The sequence below is a fragment of the Tiliqua scincoides genome, chromosome 1, assembly GCF_035046505.1.
Source record: "Tiliqua scincoides isolate rTilSci1 chromosome 1, rTilSci1.hap2, whole genome shotgun sequence".
Taxonomy (NCBI): domain Eukaryota; kingdom Metazoa; phylum Chordata; class Lepidosauria; order Squamata; family Scincidae; genus Tiliqua; species Tiliqua scincoides.
The window spans coordinates 280,474,566-280,490,291 of NC_089821.1; the positions used below are offsets into that span (position 1 = coordinate 280,474,566).

A 15,726-nucleotide genomic window follows, 5' to 3' on the forward strand; every position below is an offset into this window, starting at 1 on the left:
GTTTCCATGCCATGCTTCATCAACTGTTGAAAATGCAACAGTGGTTCACCTCCAACCCTGGGGTCTCCAGAGTTCCAGTCACTACAGGGTGGGGAAGTAGCTGCACCTTCTCTGTTATGCCCATGGATGGTAATGTGCATGTATAAACAAAGAAATGTTGTCTACTGCACACACTGTCATTTCACATGCTAATGCTAATTTCACATATGAGGCTAATCATATTTCACATAAGAGGCTAATTTCACATGCTGATTTCACATATGAGGCTAATTTTGAACTGTTGACAACTAAATGTGGGCCAGTGATGCTTTTTACTCCTTGAAGAACAAAGACCCTCTTGGCTCAACTTTGTGGCCCTTTCCTCCTTGTGACATTTAGTACTGGGAATGTATGATGTAGCACCGTTACGTAAACTTATTCCCTGTTCTCTCCACATTATTGATTGCTTTAGGAGTCTGTTTGTGACCCAAAGGTATGGGATAAATACACGGCAATGATAAGTAATAAATGAATATACTGTGGGCTATTGTTGGGAAACATGATGAAATGATGTCATTCCACTGGCTAAATGTTATGGAGATGGAAGGGGGTTTGGAACTCAGAGTGCAGATTTCAGTGGCAGAATCCATGGAACATTTCATTGTTTTCCTTATTTCTCCCTCTGGGATGCAGAGTCCTGCATTGTTTTGCCCAAGCTAGCTCTCCTGGGCCTACTGCTCCACTTGTTTAGACCATCTTGCCAGCCTTTTCCTCCTAGATGGACACAGAGGAACCTTTTATAGTTCAGGAGGTGGTTTTATAGCCTGATTTTATGTTTTATTTTTGCATCTGCCACTCGTGGTCAAGTGTGCCCTTCATCCCTGTTCCTTTATTGCAAGTTTCCATTTTCATTTGCCTCTGCGTTTATTCTTTATAAATCACTTTGCTCTAAATATTCTTTGCGTGTGTGGGGGGGACAACAAGGTATAAATATAAAAGCAAAAATAGCTCCCATCGAGGTGTGGCCTCTCCTGCTGTAGGATGGGTGTGATGTTTATAAAGAGCTGGCCCAAATCCTGCATCTTCCTGCACAAGTCTCAGTGAACAGGACAGAACCAAACAGGAGCTTTGCAAAAGCAGAACATTGTTCCATGTCTCTTAGCGCCTGTGTCCAGAAAGCCATTCACACCAGTAGCTAATCGACACTACCTGTGGCAGGGAGTTCCACACCGCAAGAAGGACTTTCTTTGTCCTGAATTGGCTGCCACCCAGTGAATAGTCAGATCCAGAATGAAAAATGGAAGAAGTTTTTACATGGCACATAGTGAGTGCATGGAATTTGCTGTCATAAGATGAGATGATAGTCACTACCTAAGGTGGTTTGAAAAAGGGATTAGCCAAAGTCAAGGAAGAGGAGCGGTTTGTCTGTGGTTATTAGCCCTGATGTCAATATGGAACTTCCGGGTTTGGAATCTGCATCCCTCTGAATACTAGTTGCCCGGAACAAAGTGGGGGAGGGCTGCTGCCTCTGGCAGGCCATGGGGGACTCAGGGTGCTGGACTAGAGGGATCCTCCTTGAGCTGAGCCAGCAGGCTCTCCTGATATATTTGCCACTAAACAGAGCCCTGTGACTGAGCACGGTGACTCTTGCATTGATCTTGAGTTCAAAATACTTTTCGCGGTGGGTAGTCTCCCTTTTGTCTCCAATGTTCTTTCTTTTAAATATTTGAAAATAGTGCACATTCCCTTGCTGCAGGATACCCTTTCCTTCACTTTCAACATGTCTAGTTCTTTTAGCCACTCCTCATGCAACTTGTCTTCAAAACATCTTGCCATTGTTGTCGCTCTCCCCAGAATTCTGTTAAAATGTCTTTCTTGAATGAGTGGAATCTTTTATCCAGGGGTGTCCAAACCCTGGCCCAGGGGCCACTTGCGACCCTTGAGGACCCCCAATCCGACCTGCAGGGAGCCCTCAGTCTCCAATGAGCCTCCAGCCCTCCGGAGACTTGCTGGAGCCCGCATTGGCCTCATGCAAATGCTCTCAGCGTGAGGGCAGCTGTTCGACCAGTCCTGTGAGCTGTGGGACGAGGGCTTCCTCCACCGCATGCTTTCACGTTTGTGATACTGCTGCAGCAGCAGCGGAGGAAAAGCCTTGCGCAAGGCCTTTATAGACCTTGAGTTACTGCGAGACCTTCATTAATTCATATAAATTCCATCTCTAATATATTCATTTATGTAAATTTATTCAAATTTGAAATGTAAATTCATTTTTTCCCCAGCCCCTAACATAGTGTCAGAGAGATGATATGGTCCTCCTGCCAAAAAATTTGGACACCCCTGATCTAGAGGGTTGGCAGGTGTGTTCATGCTTTGCTGCTCAGTAGGCAATGAAAACTAGGGATACATTTTTTTAAAGATGGAGAAACCTGCCCAGGCTCCAAGCTTGCAGAACAGTGCAGGGGTGTGAACAACTCTCACAAACAGAAAGCGAAGTACTGAGCCTAAACTGTTTGTGTGAACGAGGCCTGAGACACACTGGTTCCTCCCTTTAGCCAAGCTATGGTGCATCTCAGACCTGACCCTCAGCCTCCATCCCTGTCCTCCCACGAGAATCACTGAACAGATGTGGAAGGTGGCCCATGGGCTAGTGTGATTCCCCCTGCCCTGAGGAGTCATGCCTTCACTGATGCCTTCCCAGTGGCTGCTTACTCTACCTAACCTGAAAAGAGCTGAACTGGCTTGAGCTGACTCTGCAGCCCTGGGCCTCCTCCTTCATCAGAAGCTTCCAGACATGCCAAGTTATGCATGATGGATAAGCTGTCATTGCAGGGAACTGAGATAGTTTACAGAACTCCTGGGACCTGACCTTGGACCATTGGCAGCAAAGGATTTGAGCATTTTTCTCCGGGATCCTGTTTTACAGGTGTCAGTACTGTAGTTTCGGCTGCACAAAGGGAGCCTTGGTGAGAGTCCGGTCTCAAGAGTTAAAAGAGCTTTGCATGGCCCAGTTTGGGATCATCTGTTGAAGTTCACTTGCCCTTTAATCTCTGCCTGACTGCTGGCTCTGTGATTGGCAGCTCCCAGGGTGCACGAGTCATTCTGCTAGCATCCAGCTCCAGACCGCCTACAAGCCTCAGCTGGAGTTAATTATATCGAGGAGAGCTCAACCCAGGCCCCAAATTGCCAATCCAGAAAGCAAAACTGATTATTAAGCAGTTAGAAGGAGGGGCGGGAAGGATGCACCACCGGCTGGTTAGAGCCTTTACTAAGAACAGCAACATCTTTTAACAGCTGGGCAGCTGCATCCCAAAGAAGCAATCAGTTCTCTGTTGTCTTAACATCACACCCAAAGAGACCAACCAGTGGAGCAAGCAAAAGCAACCCAGCCTGAGAGCCAGGCTGGAGATGAGGCAATTGTGCTTTTCAAAGTCTCTTTTGCGCAGGAATTAGGGATGTGTTATGTGAGGGGAGCAGCAACACAGGGAGAAGCTCTGCCCTTTTGCTCCATGTATTTGGTTGAATGTGTGCCACAGACTCAATGCAGTTCTTCAGCTGAACATGTGAGGGTTGGGGGTGAGGGTACCAGATGCATAACATTCCAAAAGAATTCCAGAGATGCTCGGGTGTAGGCTCTCACAAGCCCCTTCAGTGGGAAGTTGAGGAGTAACTCCTACTAATTTTCCTGTCCTTTCTGATAGCACAAATAGCATCATCAATGCCCTTGGTCAATGGGTCAGATATAGGAGAAGGACTGTAATGGGCTTTGACTTAGCTGTGACTCTGATGTGTCCTTCTTCCCCATTCCAGTGTCCAGGCCTCAGAGCTCTCCTGAAGACCTGAAGGCTCTAACGGGGAATGTGAACCGGTTGAATGAAAGCCTCCGAGACCTTCAGCTGAAAGCGATGCACCTGCCCTACAAGGGAGAATTCCTGGATCACATCTGGCGCCTGCAAGACCTCCTACAGAACCACTCAGACTCTCTTCTGGTCATGACCAACTCACTCCAGAGACTGGAAGGGGCTCTCAGAAGCTTGCAGGCCCAAGCAGCTCAGACAGACAGGGTGGTCTCTGGCCTGAGGGACAGCCTGAACCAGCAGAGTGACTTGACACAGGTGGAGATGTACAGGCTCTCGGTGGAGGGGAACAGTAGCCGCCTCTTGCTGAGGCACCATGAGCACTTGCTTCAGGAGCTGGCCTCCCACGTGGAGAGCCTGAGCGATCAGGTGACTGAGGTGGGTGGGGAAGTGGGCAGCATGAACAGGACCCTCTCCTACGATGTGGGCATCCACCACACCCGCATCCAGGATCTGCAGGTCTTGATCAGCAATGCCACTGAGGATGCCCGGCAGATGCGACTTGTCCACATCACCATGGAGCAGCAGCTCAAGCATGAGCTGGCCATCCTGAACAATGTGACTGAGGACCTGCGTCTCAAGGACTGGGAGCACTCCATTGCCTTGAGGGACATCTCGGTCGTGCAAGGTAGGGGCTGCAATGCCTGTGGCTACCATCGTGAATGTTTGTCTGCTTTAATGAAGCTTTCTCTGTTTTGTTCAGTTGTTCTATGAATGTGTTAGGGAAGGGGCTACACTCCAATTGAGAACAGGGCTCCCCGGCCCCAGAGTGGGATTACTTGACACAGCTGTGTGTGGTGACCCAAACTGGCTGACAGGGACCACAGCTGGGACTAAGAGGAAGGTAATTATTTCCATCCATCAGCTGAGCCCAACTGAGCTGACATGGGCTCAAGTGACCCAGACAAATAAAGAGCTGGTGTTGTAACCAGGGGACAGAGGATGCCCACCAGGGAGAGGGCATGGCATACCTGGCCCAAAATCCTTTAGGGACCCCAACCCTCTGTCCTGGGTGACACTGGTAAGGAACCCTGCACAGCCCATTTATAGGGCCACTATCTTAGGGATACATCCTTCACTCGATATGGAGGGAGACAGCCCTTGGATAGATCCATTGGGGAAAATTGGATCTGGCATCGGGGGCGGGAGGTCCTTCCTACTGGTGGATTAATGGTAGCATCCAGAGATTCTCCTTGTGAAAACAGGCCCAACTAGCCAAAGAAAAAGACAATTGCTGACCCAGTTGCAGACCTGCCATAAGGTCCGATGGGGCAAAAGCCCGGGGCACAAGCCACTAGGACCCCACAGAAGCCTCTCTGAGGCTCCCAACAGGGACAGAAACTGTGCTTCCGGTTTTCAGGAAGTATAGTTTATAGCGTCAGGGAACCTCAGAGAGGCTTCCCCAAAGTGGGTGGAGGTTGTGTGATGCTCCGTGAGCCTCAGGTAAGTGGGGGGGGGCTTTTTGTGGGGGCGGCGGCAACATCCCACAGGGGGCACCATCACAGACCTTTGTCCTGGGCATGAGGTTGGGGAAGTCCCCTGCTGTGCTGACCACCCCAACGAGAAGGGATTTTGGGGGGGAGGGTACGGCCAAAGGCTTGGGGAGAAGGGATCCACCAAGGTCAAGCCTGTAGCAACAAAGTCATAAACTAGTAAAGGGTTGCCATCTCAAAAAGGATATAGTGGAAATGGAAAAGGTGCAAAAGAGAGCAACCAAAATGGTTACTGGGCTGGGGCACCTCCCTTACGAGGAAAGGCTACAGCTTTTTGGCTGTTTGGGGGCTCCAGTCTAGAAAAGAGGTGCCTGAAGGGGACATGATTGAGACATGCAAAATATTCAGGGGATGGACAGAATGGATGGAGAGATACTCTTTTCTGTCTTGCACAACACCAGAATTAGGGGGCAACCACTAGAATTGAGTGTTGGGAGAGTTAGGACAGACAATAGAAAATATTTCTTTACTCAGCATGTGCTTAGTCTGTGGAACTCCTTGCCACAGGATGTGATGATGGCATCTGGCCTAGATGCCATTAAAAGAGGATTGGACAAATTTCTGGAGGAAAAGTCCATCACGGATTACAAGCCACGATGTGTATGTGCAACCTCCTGGTTTTAGAAGGAGGCTACCTCCGAATGCCAGATGCAAAGGAGGGCACCAGCATGCAGGTCTCTTGTGGTCTTGTGTGCTCCCTGAGGCACTGGGTGGGCCACTGTGAGAGGAAGCTGGACTAGATGAGCCTATGGCCTGATCCAGGGGGCAGTTCTTATGTTCAGATGTTTCAGCAGCTCTAAGATATCTTTTGTTGATTCCTAGGAGCCCCATGTACCATTCCACCTCCTTTGATGAGGTGGGTTCCCTGGAGCTGCTACAGAGTGCATGAAGCTGCCTTCCACTGAGTATTTAGCCATCTAGCTCAGTATTGTCTATGTTGATTGGCAGTAACTCTCCAGGCTCTCCAGCAGAGAGGTGGGCCTTCCCTGGAGAATCCAGGGTCCTTCATGCAAAGCAGATGCTCTACCCACTGAGCTACAGCCCCACCCTTATTCTTACCTGCCTTGTGCTAAAGACGAAGGGAGTGTAAAGTGGCTGAAAAGTACTGACTGCCAGAGTTTGAAAGAAAAGGCCCTTGTCTACAATAGTGAAGTGAAATCTTGCTTGAAGGTCGGGGGGGGGGGTCACTTAAGGCAAATGTCTAATGGAATAATTTGCACCATCAATACTAGGAACTGTCTTGTATACCTGGGGCCAAAAATTGCCAGTCCAATGTAGGTGAAGTGGAACCAGAGCAGTCACCCTGTACTTTCCCATCTGGTGGAAACATGTGCTCTCTTGGTTTGATCCAGGAGCTTTCTTTTTGGATATAGCGCCCTACCCTCTGGATTTCTAATTTCAGGGTTGGCTTAACCACAAAGTACTGCTGGGGATTTATTCTGGCAGCTGGATTCATTGTATACAACCAGCCTCTTGTCTGCATCTGCCCCCATCCCCACCTTGCTGCTTGGCTCACTGAGTTTGGTGCAAACAGCAGGGAGAGAGTCAGGACAGCTGCAACAGCACACACAGAGAGCATGCTGATGTGCCTGTGAGCATGAAGTCTTTTTCAGTTGCAGTTGGTGCCATCCATGCACCTAAGGGACTACAACCAGCTGATCCTTTTCACCTATTGACAATAAATGATGGGCCAAATTTCTGCAGTCTGATTTTATTTTTTATTTTTGGCTATGGAGGTTGCTATTTCATGGGAGATACAATCTTCATAATAAACCTGCACTTTCCATGTGTTTGCACCTACTCACAGCCATTGTTCTCCTACTCTGCTGCTCCTTGGAAGACCAAGGCAACCGCATCAGTGCTGCCTTCCACTGAGATGTGCATCCCATTGAAAACAGTGCAATGCAGAGGAACAGCACAGGCTTCTCAGGGTCATTCCTGTGCACTGAGCAGGGCCTCTGAGAGGAATTTTATCAGGGGGTACAAGGTTTCTTTGGGGCTTCTTTGCAAAGGGGAAGGGGGTGAAAGAGTGGGGGAAGGTGGTGATGGGCAAGCAGAATGGGGGCAGGGAGGGGCAAAGCAGGATGGGGAGAGATACAGCTGGAAAAGTCTTCTGAGCCCTGGTCTACCCACCCTTGTGGCATCGGCAGATAGATACAGTAATACGGAAAACCAAACACACTCCTAAACATATATTGCTTGCCAGTAGCTGCAGCTGCACGCTCGTGGCAGTGTCCCCAGCATCCCATGCAGGCAACAAGTCTGAATAGATAGGAAAATGTAAGATACCAGGAAATTTCTGGGCCTTTGGCTCCTGGGCCCCCTTTTTGACCCTGGGCCCGGGTACAAATTACCCCCTTTATCCCCCTCTCCTAGGCCCTGGCACTGAGTTACTGTCAGTTGCTTATGTATAGATGTCCCAGTGATGGGAGACAGAAATCAGAACCTGCCAGGCCAAGAGCAGGAATCATCAGCTCTGGACAGACCTGTCTCATGTGGTGAGCCAGAGTCACAGGACCACAAGTTTGAGCATCTCTCTGGGCTAAGAAGGGTTCCCAGATACTGGAGTGACTGTGCCCAACCCACAGTCTAATCCTATGCATGCCTACTCAGAAGTAAGTCCCATTAGAATCAATGGGGCTTGCTCCCAGGCAAGTGTGGATAGGATTGGGCTGCAAGCTGACTGCTGACTCTCCCCCGTGAAGGCTATGAAACCTTTCTTTTGAGGCTGGGTCTTGGCATGGGCAGTAGGAGGCTTCCCTGGCTCTTGCCTTGTTCTGACATTTGGTGTGGTCCCAGGCATGACCTTCTCAGCTCTGGTGTCCACCTGTCAGCTGCCTACAATGCAGCCCTGACAGTGGCATTGCCTCATTCATTTTCTCTCCCTGATACTTGCCGCCTTACAAATAGCTTGGCACTATTTGGTAAAGGAGTGCAAAGAGTTGCTAAAATGGGAAACCCATATTGGGACCTGAGGGACTGAAAATGTTCATCATTCCCTCCCCCTCCCCCCCCAAAAAGACAACAAATAATAATAATAATAATAATAATAATAATAATAATAATAAAACTTTATTTTTATCCCGCCCTTCTCCCAAAAAGGGACCCAGGGCGGCTAACAACATATAAAACAAATTAAAACATAATTTCACAGATAAAAACATATTAAAAAACACATTAGCAGAACCCATAAAAACAGTAGTCAGAAGAGTCAGAATAAAAGAGCATAAAACAGCAGTTCTTAGAGGAATCGGGCCTGTAAAAAAGCAACTAAAAGATATATAAAAGATGTTAAAAAGGCCAGAACGTCAGAAGGCTTGTTTAAACAACAAGGTCTTCAGGCCTCGCCGAAAGGACTCAAGAGAGGGAGCCATTCTCAAGTCAAGGGGAAGGGAGTTCCACAACGTTGGTGCCACTACTGAGAAGGCCCTATTTCTTGCCGCCGCCCCACGTACCTCCTTAGGCGGCGGCACTTGTAAAAAGGCCTTCTCTGATGACCTGAGAGGACGAGCCGGATTGTACGGGAGTAGGCGGTCTCTAAGATAACCTGGCCCAGAGCAGTATAGGGCTTTAAAGGTCAAAACCAGCACCTTGAATTGGGCCCGGAAACGAATGGGCAGCCAATGTAGCCCCCGGAGAAGCAGGCTGACAGAGTCAAACCGCCTAGCTCCAGTGACCACACGGGCCGTCGCATTCTGCACTAATTGCAGTTTCCGAACCGTCTTCAGGGGCAGCCCCACATAAAGCGCGTTACAATAATCTAACCTCGATGTCACCGTAGCATGGATCACCGTGGCCAGGTCTGCACGATCCAAGTACGGACGCAGCTGGCGCACCAGCCGAAGCTGAGCAAAGGCCCCCCTAGCCACAGCCGCCACCTGGGAATCCAGGAGCAGCTGCGAGTCCAGGTGGACCCCCAAGCTGCGGACCTGCTCCTTCAGAGGGAGTGCAACCCCATTCAGAGCAAGCTGATAATCCAGCACCTGCATCGAGGATTTCCGAACCAGGAGAGCCTCTGTCTTATCCGGATTTAATTTCAGCTTGTTAGCCCCCATCTAGATCCTCACTGCTTCCAGATAGCGCTCCAGGCCCTCAACCGCCACCCTGGAGTCTGGAGGAAAGGAGAGATAAAGCTGGGTGTCATCAGCATATTGATGACACCCCACTCCAAACCCCCGGATGACCTCTCCCAGCGGTTTCATGTAGATATTAAATAGCATGGGGGACAGAATTGAGCCCTGCGGCACCCCGCACCTCAATGGCCAGGGTGTCGAACAGGCATCCCCCAGCACCACCATCTGGGACTGACCTTCCAAGTAGGAGCGGAACCACCGCAAAACAGTGCCTCCAACTCCCAACTCGGCCAATCGGCCCAGAAGGATACCATGGTCGATACCCACAATCTGCTCAGGACCAATGGACACACTGGGGGAAAAGACTCGCCTGATTTTGGAGAGCTTCTGTCTGTGTCTTCTCATTTGAACTTTGCCACCTAGTGGTGAGAAAGGAGGTGTGTCTGCTCTGAAGGAAGCTACAGGTAACAGTTACTGCAGCCCATATGCTTTGTTGCTGAGAAGATCAAAGGTGATCCATTTTATCCTTCCATCCAATAATCCACTTCTTTCCTTGGGTTTCCCTTGTGTACTTTGCATAACATTTTTTTTTCTTTCTGCTCTTGGGGATTTGCAAAATTTGGCCTTGCAAGCTGTTGAATTTTGGGCTTTACATAAGAACATAAGAACATAAGAACAGCCCCACTGGATCAGGCCATAGGCCCATCTAGTCCAGCTTCCTGTATCTCACAGCGGCCCACCAAATGCCCCAGGGAGCACACCAGATAACAAGAGACCTCGTCCTGGTGCTCTCCCCTACATCTGGCATTCTGACTTAACCCATTCCTAAAATCAGGAGGTTGCGCATACACATCATGGCTTGTACCCCATAATGGATTTTTCCTCCAGAAACTCGTCCAATCCCCTTTTAAAGGCGTCTAGGCTAGACGCCAGCACCACATCCTGTGGCAAGGAGTTCCACAGACTGACCACGCGCTGAGTAAAGAAATATTTTCTTTTGTCTGTCCTAACCCGCCCAACACTCAATTTTAGTGGATGTCCCCTGGTTCTGGTATTATGTGAGAGTGTAAAGAGCATCTCCCTATCCACTCTGTCCATCCCCTGCATAATTTTGTATGTCTCAATCATGTCCCCCCTCAAGCGTCTCTTTTCTAGGCTGAAGAGGCCCAAACGCCGTAGCCTTTCCTCATAAGGAAGGTGCCCCAGCCCCGTAATCAGCTTAGTCGCTCTCTTTTGCACCTTCTCCATTTCCACTATGTCTTTTTTGAGATGCGGCGACCAGAACTGGACACAATACTCCAGGTGTGGCCTTACCATCGATTTGTACAACGGCATTATAATATTAGCCGTTTTGTTCTCAATACCCTTCCTAATGATCCCAAGCATAGAATTGGCCTTCTTCACTGCCGCCGCACATTGGGTCGACACTTTCATCGACCTGTCCACCACCACCCCAAGATCTCTCTCCTGATCTGTCACAGACAGCTCAGAACCCATCAGCCTATATCTAAAGTTTTGATTTTTTGCCCCAATGTGCATGACTTTACACTTACTGACATTGAAGCGCATCTGCCATTTTGCTGCCCATTCTGCCAGTCTGGAGAGATCCTTCTGGAGCTCCTCACAATCACTTCTGGTCTTTACCACTCGGAAAAGTTTGGTGTCGTCTGCAAACTTAGCCACTTCACTGCTCAACCCTGTCTCCAGGTCATTTATGAAGAGGTTGAAAAGCACCGGTCCCAGGACAGATCCTTGGGGCACACCGCTTTTCACCTCTCTCCATTGTGAAAATTGCCCATTGACACCCACTCTCTGCTTCCTGGCCTCCAACCAGTTCTCAATCCACGAGAGGACCTGTCCTCTAATTCCCTGACTGTGGAGTTTTTTCAGTAGCCTTTGGTGAGGGACCGTGTCAAATGCCTTCTGAAAGTCCAGATATATAATGTCCACGGGTTCTCCCGCATCCACATGCCTGTTGACCTTTTCAAAGAATTCTATAAGGTTGGTGAGGCAAGACTTACCCTTACAGAAGCCATGCTGACTCTCCCTCAGCAAGGCCTGTTCGTCTATGTGTTTTGAGATCCTATCTTTGATGAGGCATTCCACCATCTTACCCGGTATGGATGTTAGGCTGACCGGCCTATAGTTTCCCGGGTCCCCCCTCTTTCCCTTTTTAAAAATAGGCGTGACATTTGCTATCCTCCAATCTTCTGGTACCGTGGCTGTTTTGAGGGACAAGTTGCATACCTTAGTCAAGAGATCTGCAACTTCATTCTTCAATTCCTTAATAACCCTTGGGTGTATGCCATCAGGGCCCGGTGACTTATTGATCTTTAATTTATCAATGAGGTCTGAAACATCTTCTCTTTTAACCTCTATCTGACTTAACTCCTCGGTCAGGAGGGGCCGTTCGGGCAGCGGTATCTGCCCGAGGTCTTCTGCCGTGAAGACAGATGCAAAGAACTCATTTAATTTCTCTGCCATCTCTAAGTCTCCTTTTATCTCCCCTTTCCCTCCCTCACCATCCAGAGGGCCAACCGCTTCTCTGGCGGGTTTCCTGCTTCTAACATATTTGAAGAAGCTTTTATTATTCCCCTTAATGTTGCTGGCCATGCGTTCCTCATAGTCTCGCTTGGCCTCCCCTATCACCTTCTTACATTTCTTTTGCCACAGTTTATGTTCCTTTTTATTCTCTTCATTAGGGCAAGACTTCCATTTACGGAAGGAAGCTTCCTTGCCCTTCACAGCCTCTCTAACTTGGCTGGTTAGCCATGCGGGCACTCTCCTGGATTTAGTGGAACCCTTCTTTCTTTGCGGTATACACCTCTGCTGGGCCTCTATTACTGTTGTTTTAAGCAGCCTCCATGCACTCTGGAGAGACTGGACTCTTTTTACCCTCCCTTTCAACCTCCTCCTAACCAGCCTCCTCATTTGAGGGAAGTCCGCCCGTCGGAAGTCAAGGGTTTTTGTTAGAGATTTGCCTGGTATTCTTCCCCCAACGTGCACGTCAAAACGGATCGCAGCATGATCACTGTTCCCCAATGGCTCAGTAACGTTTACATCTCTAACCAGGTCCTGCATACCGCACAAAATTAAATCCAGAGTCACCTGTCCTCTGGTGGGCTCCTTGACTAGCTGATCTAAGCCACAGTCATTTAGCACGTCAAGAAATCCGGTTTCCTTATCGTGACCAGAACACAAATTGACCCAGTCAATATGAGGATAATTGAAGTCCCCCATGATTACAACCCTGTCCCTCCTTGTCACCTCCCTGATCTGTTTCCTCATTTCAAGGTCCCCATCAGATTTCTGGTCTGGAGGACGATAGCACACCCCCAGTATTACATCGCTGCACAAGCCTGGTAATTTAACCCACAGAGATTCTACGGTGGAGTCGGACCCACCTTCAATCTCTACTTTGCTGGATTCTATCCCTTCCTTAACATAAAGGGCCACCCCACCTCCAACACGCCCCTGCCTGTCCCTCCTGTAGAGTTTATAGCCCGGGATTGCGGTATCCCACTGATTCTCCGCATTCCACCAGGTTTCCGTTATGCCCACTATGTCAATATTTTCCCTTGTCACCAGACATTCCAGTTCTCCCACCTTTGCTCGTAGACTTCGGGCATTCGCATAAAAGCATTTATACACGGAATGCCCCAGGATGGGCTGCTTATTCGCTCCTTTGTCCCCGCATCCTCTCATTGTGCCAAACCATCTATCACATCCCATCACCCTACCTTTCCCAATTTCTTCTCCTACCCTGCCTTTGTCTTGTTGTTCTCCAACCTCCCCATCCTCATCCCATAGGGATGAGGAGTCCCGAACCGGATGCCCCTCGGCTCCTGTCGGCCTTCCCCCAGGGATCAGTTTAAAAGCTGCTCTGCCACCTTTTTAATGTTATGCGCCAGCAGTCTGGTTCCATTCTGGTTCAAATGGAGCCCGTCCCTCTTGTACAGGCCCCGCTTGTCCCAAAACGTTCCCCAGTGCCTAACGAATCTAAACCCCTCCTCCCTACACCACTGTCTCATCCACGCATTGAGACCCCTGATCTCCGCCTGCCTAGCTGGCCCTGCGCGTGGAACAGGTAGCACTTCAGAGAACGCTACCTTTGAGGTCCTGGCTTTCAGCTTCCTGCCTAAAAGCCTAAATTTGGCCTCCAGGACCTCCCAGCTACACTTGCCCACATCGTTGGTGCCGACATGCACCACAGCCACTACCTCTCCCCCAGCACTGTCTACTAGCCTGTCTAGACGAGAAGTGATGTCCGCAACCTTCGCACCAGGCAGGCAAGTCACCATGCGGTCCTCACATCCCTCGCAAACCCCCCTCTCTATGTTTCTAATAATCGAATCCCCCACTACAAGAAGCCCCCGACCCCCCTCCCGCCGAGGAGTATCCCGAGTGCGCTCGGATACGGGCCCATCCCCTGGAGAAGGGGTCCCCCCTAGGGGATTGTTTCCCTCCTCTCCAGGATGACGTCCTCCAGTCCCGAGACTTCCCACCCGGGCAGCCGAGGAGCTGCACGCCTGAGGTTGGGACGAAGCCTGATCGTCCCCGGAAGTCTCCCCACGGTCCTCCTCTGGCTGCCTGCGCTTCTCCAGGTCGGCCACCAAGGCTTCAAGGGAGCGGACGCGTTCCCTGAGACCCTGGAGCTCCTTGCACCGAGGACACACCCATGACTTATGCCCCAGAGGCATATAATCATACATGTGGCACTCGATGCAGAACACTGGATAGCCCCCACCCTGCTGCTGGCTGTCTGACTGCATAGCTTTTTTGTTATTGTTTTGTTGTTTTATTTAGGGGTCCTTTTAAAAACCGTACACTGGATAGCAGCCCTCTTCTCAAGGGAAGAGGAAGGGCAGTGTATGGGGCCCTGGCCTCCTCGCCCTGCTGCTGAACTCGCCCAGATGCTAAACTCTTGTGCCTTACCTGGCACTTAGTTCCCAGAGGCACTGGGTTCCCAGAGGCCACACGCGTCTGCAGAGAGCCTCACGCGATGGCCCGCCTAGCTTTATACTCCTGGCTGGCTCCTCCCCCCTCCTTCCTTCCTGATTGAAAGGGGGCTGGCCTTCCCAGGTGAGTTTACAAAAGCTCAGGAAGGCAAATGGCTGCTGATGGGCGTGACCTACTCTGCAGGCTCCTGAATGGACTGCTTGGATTAGCCTAATGGGGCTCTTAATGGGTTGGGAATTGGCCCTTCCTAGGTCCTTTCCCTCCTAGTTCTGTTCTCTTAGGCTGGACTGTTTTTGTAACCTCAAGCTAGTTTTTATTTGGGTTTGTTTAATTATTTATTGCTCTCTAGATCCTGTGTCCCAATTTACTGACCTGTTTAGGTTATGTTCTAACTTAGATTAGGTTTAACCTGGGTTAAGTATAGGTTTAATTTAAACAAGTAGAAAACCTGCTTTTCACTTTATCCTCCTCCCTTCCTTCGATTAAGTGCTACCTTAGGTGCAGCTAACTTTCAATTTTGATTTAAATGCCTGACCCTTGGGCACTTACTCACGAGTAGGACTTACTCTTACTCACGAGTAGGACTCTGCTCCTGCTCAGAGTAGCCCTATGTACCTCCCTTAGGTGCTAACTTTCAATTTTGATTTAAGGTTGCTTTAAAGGTAAGGTTAAGGTTAGAAGACAGGGAGTTAGAAAGACAAAGCGTTAGAATGAGTACACTTACCTCCTCCTCCTGCTCCTCCTCCTCTCCTTCTCCAAAACTCAGAGGTCTCCTTGCCTTCTCCTCGCCCAGATGCTAAACTCTTGTGCCTTACCTGGCACTTAGTTCCCAGAGGCACTTGGTTCCCAGAGGCCACACGCGTCTGTTTGGTTGACAGTAAATTAGAATTTGTCTTCAGTGGAATATTTTTTTTAAAAAAAATATGTATTATTGAGTTAATAATTTTAATAATATTTGTTATTACTATATTTTTCTTATTTTATCTGCAAAACTCATATAAAGGAGCAGTAGAACCCCCTGCACTGTGGAAACTTACCCCCAGGTAAGGGAGTGATTGAAAGGGAGACTTGTACAACTGCCACCCCACCATAGAATGCAGAAATCGCCATTTTAGTGCTGCTGCATTGGCAGGGGCAACAGATGAGACTGGGCTGTTAATTCTTTGTTCAGGAGATGCTGCTCAGGCAGCAGTATCTATCCAAAGTCTTCTGCTGGGAAGACGTATGTAAGGAACGCATTTAACCTGTTTTTGCCCAGCCAGCCCACAGGTTTACGCATGTGGTCCCTGTTGCTTATATGCAACGTTGAGCAGAAATGGCTTGATTTCTCTGAAATCCCCAAGTCCTGTTTTATCTTCCCTTTCCCCC

At 49.3% G+C, this 15,726-nt stretch overlaps 1 protein-coding gene across 1 annotated transcript in view; it reads left to right on the forward strand.

Moving 5' to 3' along the window:
- The window catches only part of SCARA5 (scavenger receptor class A member 5), an 81,540-nt gene that overhangs the window by 34,153 nt on the left and 31,661 nt on the right, over positions 1-15,726 (forward strand). Inside the window, exon 3 of the mRNA XM_066611988.1 lies at positions 3,787-4,461. Within this exon, the coding sequence (XP_066468085.1) occupies positions 3,787-4,461 (675 nt within the window). The remainder of the gene's footprint in view (positions 1-3,786; positions 4,462-15,726) is intronic.